At 46.6% G+C, this 11,056-nt stretch overlaps 1 protein-coding gene across 1 annotated transcript in view; it reads left to right on the forward strand.

Moving 5' to 3' along the window:
* The first annotated feature begins 9,038 nt into the window (after positions 1 to 9,038).
* The window catches only part of CECR5 (cat eye syndrome chromosome region, candidate 5), a 16,252-nt gene continuing 14,234 nt past the window's right edge, over positions 9,039 to 11,056 (forward strand). Inside the window, exons 1-3 of the mRNA XM_018562085.1 lie at positions 9,039 to 9,149; positions 9,397 to 9,600; positions 10,421 to 10,533. Of these exons, the coding sequence (XP_018417587.1) occupies positions 9,039 to 9,149; positions 9,397 to 9,600; positions 10,421 to 10,533 (428 nt within the window). The remainder of the gene's footprint in view (positions 9,150 to 9,396; positions 9,601 to 10,420; positions 10,534 to 11,056) is intronic.

Here is an 11,056-nt window from a genome sequence, read left to right on the forward strand (position 1 = left end):
CATGTTCAGCAAGTACAGAAAATAACTTGATTTTGCCAGAGATCCTGTGTCCTTGTCACTTCCTGTGAGGTGCATTGAAAGCAAAAGCAGTTGCATCTGTCTTCTCATCATACCCCATGTAAGGGACATGAACAAGGGCAGACATATTTGTAGTCCAGCCTGTGAGGCAACCATGGCTCCCTCCATAGATACAGTGGAGGAATGTGCTTAGCCACACAGGGACAGGACATGACTTACTGGCTGGATCGCTATGGGAAATTAAGGTGGAACGACAGCTTGGAAAAAGAAAACTAATGTAACCAGCTACAAGGACTGGCAGGGAGCAATATATCACATTTTTGTTTGGGTGTAATACACCTACCTCGGACTGGCTAATGATCTTATAGGGTCAGCAAGAAATGCTTTGCCCTCCCTCTGGACCAAAATGTCATAGTAAGTTCAGCCTGATGAATGTGTTGTTATCTCACCTTATGTAAGTGACTGCATACCAGTAATAAACCAAAAAGTCACTCACACTCCGTAGCAAATAGCGGTCAATGTCCTTTATTGACCATCGTGATGTCACATAAATAAAGCAACATTTCTGAACCAGGCGGTCCCTTCTTCAGGCAAACAAAAAGGACATTGACCGCTATTTGCTATGGAGTGCGAGTGACTTTTTGGTTTGTGACGAGTGACTAGTGACCTAGTGACGGGAAGCATGGGGACGGCTTCCCTGCTAATCGGGAAGCTGGGTGGTGAGTCTTTACACGCCGCCTGGCTTCCTTAATGGGACTTCCAGTATCAGTATTCTGTATCTGCGAGTACTGGAAAAATGATATCGGGAATCGTACTCGATACCGAAATACCAGTATCTGTGCATCCCTACGTATTACCTATGCTCCTCGGCTCCATCTAGTGGCCATTTTGTGGCATTTTCCTGATTCACTCTAACAGTTAATTACACTGGACCTGGAAAGAAAACATACCAATAACATTTGTTTTTAGCCACACTCGCACAGAATGAATGTACAAGCAGATTTGCAGGATGAATGGCTCTGTGAATGTTTGATTAGACACCCCCCATAGAGTTCAGCTTTTGTTTGAAATGCTGAAGGTAAGGAAGTAGTAATTTTGTAGCACACAGTATGATGTCATATATTGTATATATATATATTTTCTTGCGTCAGAATTCTAACAAATATTTTAATTCTTGCTTCTGGCAGCACCTTGATTTATAATTTGACTTGAACAAAAACTCCTAAATGTTTAATAAGAGATGCTTATTTTCCATAGTGTGAATGTGGTGAGGCATATACAGTATATATACAGTATATATATATATATATCAAGCTTTTATATGTTTCATGATTTTAATGTAAAGCAGATACTGCAGCTACAATCAGCTCATAATACATGAAAAAATATAGAGGGTTTAATATTGACGGGTGTTTCCACCAATCAGGTAACGGCAGGGCGTTCAATCACGTGTGAACTTCATCTAATAATTAAACATTCAGGTTTTTACCCTTAAACCTCATTAATCTTTATTTTAGGCTCCAAAAGCAGCTGCTAATACGCTGAGACTCTCCACTGTCTGGGAACTGCTAGTATATGCGGACTATGAAATGCTTTGTATTTGCAGAAATTACAATATTACTTCAATTACTATAAACAGTAAAGTTTTTTCTTTTCTATTATTAATAATGTTTCTAGAGAGTCTTTTAAAATTGCTAAAGTTCCTACAGGATTTGCATTTCACACTGACGTTTTTCAATTGTGAATGGTTATACTTTGAAGGGGCTCATGTATAAACCTTCTGTCGTTTGCACGGCATTACCACCACTAGAGGGCACAGAGGATCCTATTCCTATGCTTTTCAGCACCATCTAGTGGTGATAACGCCGTATAAACAGCATTCACCCGGCTTTCACTGGATGGAAGGTTTATACATGAGCCCCTCAGTGTATGAAAACCCTAATTATGATCTTCTCTTATTTGTTTCCTTTCGGTCTGATACATATTCCATTGAAAGCATTTTGTTATAGCTGTACAATAATAGTAAAAGAAAGTACCTATTGATCCTGCTAGAAAGCCATTCAGCTGATAACTTCCTGTGCTCTCTGCTTGTGCGCCACTCTTATCAGATACATTGCTTCCAGTTCATCGGCACATACAGAACACATCTGAAAACAGACTTCCTGTCTTAGGGTAACAATGCTGCTCCTGCATAGATACAGTATGGTGAGTGAGCGTTGTCACCCTAGGACAGTAAGAATATTGTGTTGTAATAATACATTACGACCACTAGATGGCGCTGATAAGCATAGGGAATAAGTGTTTGTTTACTGCTCCTCAACGCCATCTAGTGGCCATAATATATTATTACAAAAAAAAAACAACTACATTCGAACTGGGAAACGCCTAGTGACCGTATTTTATTATTACAGCACTACATTCGAATTGGAAAAAAACAATATATTAAGAACATTTGTTTTTGCCATTATTCGCCCAAAACGAATGTTCAGATATACTTACAGAATGAAGGGCCCTGCTGATTGTTTATGATGAGACCTCTAAGCACTATATGTAGTTTAAATTCCATAAACGTTTACCAAAGCACCAGCTGTGTTTGGTGAATTCTGCTATCAGGGATATAATATTCACACTTTTTAATTAAATCCCACATATGTATCTTTTATTTACACAAATGTCTTGCAGACTAAGGTTATACATATTATGGAGCTCAGAGCTTTGAAACACTTCTTAGACCATAGAAAAAAACAACAAATACTTGAAATGAAGAAAACATATTTTTTGGTTGGAACATTCGAAGGAAGTGCAGTATATGGTAATACAGGGTCAATAATATAAGCTGAAAACGTATTCTATTGACAGTGTAAGACTGGCTGGGGCTTCTTATCATTTGTAATAAACATTTGCTTTTTGGATGGGAAGAGGAGTGTGACTGCAAATCGAGGGTTATAAATCTGTACGTTTCTGATTGACGCTATAGAATAAAAATGAGTATTTTACCTTATCGAGCTCTGACTATTTATTTACCCGTCTATTACTGTTTTGTAGTTTGGTGTTTTCCTTACATTGGTTAGTTGTTGTCCAGATGAAAACCTGTTACAATGTCTCAGAGCCCATTCAGACCAGTGAGTTGCAGTAACATGCGGTAAAATGTTCATTACAGTGCACATTACCGCAATGCAGGTTAACGCACTGGCATATGTCTGTGCACTGTGGTGCAGTGCCTTTTATTTTAAATGACCCCACTAGTCATATATACAATGCACCTGTGTTATAGAGCACCAAAACTCACAGAGGTGAACACTGTCATAGAGCTGCACTATGGAGCAGGTGTGTTTTAACATGTCTTGCAGTGCATTGACAGCCAATTCAGAATGAATGGGCTGCCTTAAAGCAGTCTGCAACCCTCCACCCTGATCACACTGCCTTTCTGCACACCCCGCACCCTGACAGCGCTGCTTTTCTACACACCATCTACCTTGAAAGCACTGCCAGTCTGCACACCCTTCACACCTTCTTGCACTGCCTGTCTGCCTGTACACCCCTCACCCTGACCTATCTGCCTGCACACCCACTGCCCTGGCCTTACTGTCTGCCTGCACACCTTCGACACTAACCCTGCCTGAACACCCTCCATTCTGACATCACTATCTGCCTGCACACCCTCAATTCACTATCTGCCTGTACATCCTCCCCCCTGATCTCACTATCTGTCTGCACACCCTCCCCCCTGATCTCACTATCTGCCTGTACATCCTCCCCCCCTGATCTCACTATCTGTCTGCACACCCTCCCCCCTGATCTCACTATCTGCCTGTACATCCTCCCCCCCTGATCTCACTATCTGTCTGCACACCCTCCCCCCTGATCTCACTATCTGCCTGTACATCCTCCCCCCCTGATCTCACTATCTGTCTGCACACCCTCCCCCCTGATCTCACTATCTGCCTGTACATCCTCCCCCCCTGATCTCACTATCTGTCTGCACACCCTCCCCCCTGATCTCACTATCTGCCTGTACATCCTCCCCCCCTGATCTCACTATCTGTCTGCACACCCTCCCCCCTGATCTCACTATCTGCCTGTACATCCTCCCCCCCTGATCTCACTATCTGTCTGCACACCCTCCCCCCTGATCTCACTATCTGCCTGTACATCCTCCCCCCATCCCCCCTGACCTCACTATCTGCCTGTACACCCTCCACCCTGACCTCACTATCTTCCTGTACACCCTCCACCCTGATAGTAGGTAGCGGGATCCTGGTACTGTCATATATCACTGAACACTGATTTCTCCAGCTCTCCAAACTCCAGGACTTCTTATTGTAGCCAATCTCTGACTGACCTTCCTTCCGGTCTATACTGAGGTAACACATCCCCATTCTCCAGAAGTGTGAACTCCTAATCTCCACTTCCCAGTAATGTCGCCCCAAAGGAGAAACTCCGACTGCCTATCACCTGAGGATAAATCTGGAACCTCTCGGGTGTTTCTGGGCGATTCTGGTGTGGTAAATAGGATGCAGTTTTCCTGTCATCTGATATATGGAGATCATTACTGGCTCTGTTTACATCCAGTAATATGTCTACAGCATTCCCTTCATGCACCTCTCTGACTATATCAGATAAACCTGAGTGTAATGTGTGTGAAATCACAGTCATATCCAAGTCCCCTCCATCTTGAAGGAGTTTATCATGTCTGTCCTCATAATCTCCCTCCTCACACAAGTGACCCGAGTCTGATTCCTGTAGGACAATCAGTGGATCCGTCATGTTACACAGCTCCTCAATGTTACGCATCTTCTGGGACAGCTCGTCCTTCTTTATTTCCAGCTGATGAATTACATTTGACACGTGAGGTAAAACCCGCTCTGCCTGTCCGGAGATCTCCCCGAGGACCCTCTTCTCCAGGTCTTCCAGACCTCTCCTAAGTTCTCTAAACAGAGCAATGACTCTCTCCTTGTAACCACCTGCCTTTCCTTCTACTTTGCCCCCATGTTCCTGCAGATTGAACACTTTTCTCCATCTTTAATATCAGTTTCTGTAGACTATTTCTCAGCTTTTGCTTCTCTGAGGCTTCATCCAGTAACGCCATCTGATGTCCTCTATGTTCTCCAATCAGACAGCAGGACACACAGATACAGGCCTCGCTGCAGTAATACTCCAGGATCTTCTTATGGATGGAGCATTTCCTTCTTCCCAGGGACGTGGTGAGGTCACATAAGATGTGCTCTGGTGCCTTGATGTCGGACTCTTAGATGTTTATCACACAGAGAAGCTTCACACAGCAGACAGGATCTAACAGCCGCTACAGGAGCATCCACACAGTAAGTATAGAGGACCCCAGACTCCTCCTGATCTGGCTGAGCGGATAGGAAACTCACTACGATGTTCAGTAGAGTTATGTTCCTGTGCAGAGCAGGCCGATACTGAAAGTCTTCTCTGCATTACGGACATGAATACCATTCAGACCCCTCCTGTGTATCCAGCAGACGATCAATACCCACCCGGCAGAAGTTGTGTCCACATGTCAGGTTCACGTGATCTGTATAAATGGACAGAGAGATGGAACATTCCAGCTCCTTCCTTAGGTCAACAGGCGCCATTGCTGTAACTAGCAGAGGAAACAGAAACTGAAAGTATCTAATGCTCAGAATGTGAGGGAGTTTCCCATTTTTTTTTCTTCCACAGTTGAAGCTGTGATACATCCAGGGAGATTGATCAAACTAGCCTGTAGGCGGGGTTCACTCTCGGGGTGTTGCGTGTGAGTTCCCTTTTGTTTGGGTCTGGTAACCCCGTGCATGCAACTCGACACCAGGCACCCCACGGTCAGGGGCCTCGGCTCTGGCCTCGTGCAAACACTCTCACACATGTAGTACTGCGCACACAGGGCCTTATGGCTTCCACCGCCTCTGCGGTATTCGGCGCTTCCTCCCCCGTAGGGAGAAAGGCCGCCATGAAAGGCACCCCATGTCGGGCATAGCCCCTTTGCACACCTACCCTCCTCAGGATGGTTACAGCCACGATACAGTCCAACATCACACTCCTGTAGAACCCCACCTTCTCAGAGGTTGGAGGGAGAAGAACCAGTCCACACAGATAGTCTTTTCTTGGTTTTACTTGAAAAGGATGAACATGACAATAAGCATACGTTCAGCCACCCCCGAGTGGGATGACGGCACATCTCTTGATAGTTGCATGGTAATACAGATTAGAGATAGTGGAATCTATCCAATGTTACGCAGACAGCAAACAAACAAAAAATGACCGGGGTTTTAACCATTCCCTACTGTAACACACAAAAAAAGTTTTGGCTTTAAAAATGCTTTAGTATGCGAAAAGAAAAATGATTGACTAAACCTACAATTTTTTTCTTTCTTAACAGAGGCCTATACACTAGACAAAAATAGGAACAACTTAGGAAGAAAGAGCGACAGAGGGATTTGGTTCTAAAGGTGGGACAGTTGGGAGCCATAAGGATGGCAATAATTAGGCAATGCGTGTGTGTATTGCTTACCTTGGGAGGAGATGGCACCAGGATGCTCTATGGGAAGAAGGCAAACCAGCAGAGGCAGTTTGATGCTTTGGACAATGTTCTGCTGGGAGACCTTTGGTCCTGCCATGCACGTGGATGTGATTTTGACACGTATCACCGACCTAAACATTGTTGCTGACCAAGTACTTCATGGAAACGGTATTCCCCGATGGCAGTGGCCTCTTTCCACAAGATAATGCGCCCTGCCACACTGCAAAAATGGTTCAAGAATGGTTTGAGGAACACAACACTGAGTTTGAGGTATTACGCAGTGCTATCGCCGGCACCCGAACGTGTGGCACATTAGTGCCTCCGCTCCGGTCCAGTGCGATCTGCAAAATGTAGTGCATTCGGCATTTTTGCCTCAAAACAAAGTGAGCCGGCGGGGTTGTGTTCCAGAGGCCGAACGCTCTGGAACGGACCCTTTATGGTGTGACTGGGCCCTGATCCCTGGAGGTCCCACCTCGCAACCTACAGGACTTAAAGGATCTGCTGCTTATGGCTGATTGGTGTATAATGCAAGGATAATACATGATGTGTTATATAAATTGTATGAGTTGCGGCCTTTTCGGCATTGAGCTCATAACTTTCTGTGCGGCTGTTATCAGCCCTGCCTAGTCCTCCGCCGTGAACTACAGAAAACCTTCCCAATATATTGGATATGAGGAGAGAGTAAAGTATTTGTAACCCAGTCCTAAGGTGACAACAAATGATGGGCTAGGTGCAAACCCAGTTCACCGTAGTTTGCCCAAGCTCACCCAAAGCTGTCACTGACACATCCCCCTCCAGGCCTAGTCAGTTGCGGCTGGGACATTCACCGTCCCACAGCTACACGTCACAAAGGGACGTGGAATGGCCGTGTCACAACTGATTGGGCCGAGAGGGGGGTCTGTCATTCACAGTTTTGCACAGGCTTGGGTGAACTGGGTTGGCACCAAGCTTCCATACTTTCTCAGTGACAAAGCTGTTCCTCTATAGATACAGTAGTGAGTAAGCGTTGTCACCCCAGGACAGGAAGTGTTCTACCGGCAGGATAACCAGGTGAGAATAAAGGATAAAAACGTGAGAAACTAATTATCAATAATTTTAAAGATGCAGCTTTTTATTAAAATATTCCTGTCCTGCCATGAAGGTCTTTGTTCAGACACTTCCTTCTATAGGGTAACAATACTCTGTCCCTGTCTCGTAATTGTGCACTAGTGTTGTTACCCTGATTTAAGATAGAACATAGCTGCATTTTCAGTATAAAATATCAGCAAAAAAAGGCACTTATTGTTCTCCAATGACAGGTTCTCTTTAGGTTTACAGACCGCTTTTACACTGTAAGCGCTAGGGAGCTCAATATACGTCGTTCTCTCCAACGGGGGCCATTTTCCCTGCGCCTTTCTGCTGTCTAAACGAACATTTGGACTACATAAAAATGGACACCTTCCGTATTCTCAGATGATTCGTCCATATTTTACCTTTATTTGTTTTATTTCAAAATAATTTCACACATTTTAAATGTACGTATTAGGCACACTTACCATCGCTGGGAAATATTATAAATTGTTCATATGTACCGAGGCAAACAGGTTATCGGGTAATAACAAATCTGGACCACAACTCCCGGCATGCCCCGCGTCCCTGAAGCCTGAAATCTCAGGGTGGTGCTTGCTGGGAGCTGTAGTTTTTCTGTTGACAGGCGGTGCTGGTGACATTTGTTGCCGTGTTTCTGGTGAATGGTAGGCGCATTGGTTGAAGGGTTGCTCTTAGGCGAGGTGTGTCAGGGAAGCACACACTGGCAGAGCTCGAAAGAGGGGGGTTAGAGGTGAGTTGTGTTAGGGGGGCACACTGGAAGTGCCAGGGGAGACAAAGTTAACTTTATACGGGGGCACACACTGGCATTTCCCAGGGAGGGGAGTGGAGCTGTAGTAGGGGGCACACATTGACAGTGCCCAGGGAAGGGGGTACTGAAGTGAGCTATACTGGGGGCACACATTAGCATTGCCCAGGGAGGGGAGGGGAGGGGAGTGGAGCTGTAGTAAGGGGCACACATTGACAGTGCCCAGGGAAGGGAGTGGAGCTGTAGTAGGGGGCACACATTGGCATTGCCCAGGGAGGGGAATGGAGCTGTACTAGGGGTCACACATTGACAGTGCCCAGGGAGTGCAGTGGAGCTGTAGTAGGGGGCACACATTGGCATTGCCCAGGGAGTGGAGTGGAGCTGTAGTAGGGGGCACACATTGACAGTGCCCAGGGAAGGGAGTGGAGCTGTAGAAGGGGGCACACACTGACAGTGCCCAGGGAAGGGGGTACTGAAGTGAGCTATACTGGGTGCACACATTGGCATAAAGCTCTGTTTACAGTACAGAGAGGTATTGGCTAATATCATTCTTTTTACTTATTTTCAGGTGGTGTGCTCTGATGCAGGTGCCTGTTGGTGCTGAGACTACATTGGTGCGGTATTGTCGGGAGGAGTCGGCTGTTGGTACGGTGCCCTCCAGGTGTCATGGCGACCTGGCCACAAATATTTTGCAGGTTGGTGAAGAAGCAATTATCATGCTGGGCACCAGCAGGAGCACCGGGTGCACGCAGAGGACTGGCATCATCAGATGTACATGTAAGTAGCCATACGACTGATTTTGGAAAATTGAGAACCAGAAAAGTGTCTTCCAATTAGTCAGATTGCAGCTGCCATTCTGCTAATCCTGGTTGGAAAATGAAAGCCGGCATCATACTGGTAAGTTTGGTCAAAGCTGTGATTGGCCAGCCGTTCCCGAGAAATCTGCAGTTTTTGGTAAACTTTTCTTTTCCAAGGGAAACATTTATAAAAGTGGCATTTGTCATTTCTCTTTCTTGTCTGGCAGAGGTCACCCAGCTTTGGTCTTCTCTTCGATATCGATGGCGTGTTGGTGAGGGGCCGGAATCCCATCCCGGGGGCGGCCGAGGCTTTCAAGAGGTTGCTGGGCAGAGACGGGCGGCTGGCCGTGCCCGTTGTCTTCGTAACCAACGCTGGGAATTGCCTGCGTCAGGAGAGAGCGACCGAGCTGAGCCGAGTCCTGGGGATCGAGGTGAGCAAAGTAGCAAAATCGACGCGTGAACTGCTCTTGATGTCCAGACACATTTCATCTGTGCTGATGCTTTAAGCTGGCCACACACTGTTACAATTCACGGTACAATCTCCTTTAGTAGCGTGAGGGCCTGTTGTTAAATCTAAAGGGTATTGTAACGTGTGTTGCCATCTTTAAAGGGGGACTATGGGGTAAGGGCCACAGGAGGACATAAACTAGCGTCCTCCCGTTACCCAAAGCTCAGTATATCGCTAGCTACAGCTCGCGGTATACTGAGACCGCCGCAGCCGGGACAGATCCCGACATTACTGTCGAGATCCACCCAGCTGCATGCTACTGCTCGCGGTATACTGAGACGCTGAAGCGGATCCCGACAATTATGTCTGGATCCGCCCAGCTGCGTGAGTGACAGGTGGCTCTGCCTATCTAGAGACAGAGCCAGCTGTACCCGCCCCCTCCCCCATCCGTTCCACCAGTCAGCGCTGGAGGATCGGAGCGGGGAGGGGGGAATCCATCCCCTCCCCTGCCGTGACAGGATCGAGAGGTGAGCGAACGCCGGTATGTGTTCGCTCACTTCCCGATCTACTGAGCCGACCTGTGACAGTCTCATTGTCACAGGGCGGCTAGAACTATGAGGTGAGTGAAAAGCACTCACCTCATAGTTCTCCTTTAATGACTTGGCTCTGGCAGGTGAGGAGGTCATTGAGGGAGGACGAGGAAGGAATGTTCTAATGGGAAGGGCGAAGGTTTCATGGATCTCTTGCTTTGTCCTGTACACATCGGGCAGTATTTCATCATCTAAACTCTTCTGTTTCCTCAGGTGTCTCGGGATCAAGTGATTCTTTCCCATAGTCCTTTGCGGATGTTCCGTCAGTTCCATGACAAGAGGGTTTTGGTGTCCGGTCAGGGTCCGGTGGAAGAAGTTGCCAAGGAGTATCCTTTGACACACTTTGTTTTGATACGGTTATTCTAGAGGGGATTACCTCTCATCTTATGGGAGACCTACTCACTTCCTGTTAAGTGTCTGGGACAGGAAGTAAAGGGAAAGCTCCCAAGTGAGGACACATACAGCAATATAAATCTGACAGGGGTTCTAACCCTTCCCCACTCCTTCCAAAACTAATTTATTTATACTTTAAGCCAGTGGTTCTCAGAAATAGGCTGCCGGGACCTGTTGCCAGGGCTGTTCGCACCTTGTGCTTTAACACTGAGTGGACACTGCTCTATTAGGCATCACAAGAAGGCATTATAAATCAGTAATTCCCTTGATGCCGAGCAGCAGCCGTACAGGGACATGCCGGGGAGTAAGGTCCTGTGCTTCCTCTACCCAGTCAAGTGACCCATCATATCTCCAACAGTTCAACCAGAGCCCCCAGCCCTTAGTGCCCCTGCCCCCCAACTTCCCACAGTGTTATCCAGTCTCCCACAGTGCCCCAGAGCCCTCTGTAGTGCCCCC

Source organism: Nanorana parkeri, unplaced genomic scaffold, assembly GCF_000935625.1.
Source record: "Nanorana parkeri isolate BGI_ZX_2015 unplaced genomic scaffold, ASM93562v1 scaffold560, whole genome shotgun sequence".
Taxonomy (NCBI): Eukaryota; Metazoa; Chordata; class Amphibia; order Anura; family Dicroglossidae; genus Nanorana; species Nanorana parkeri.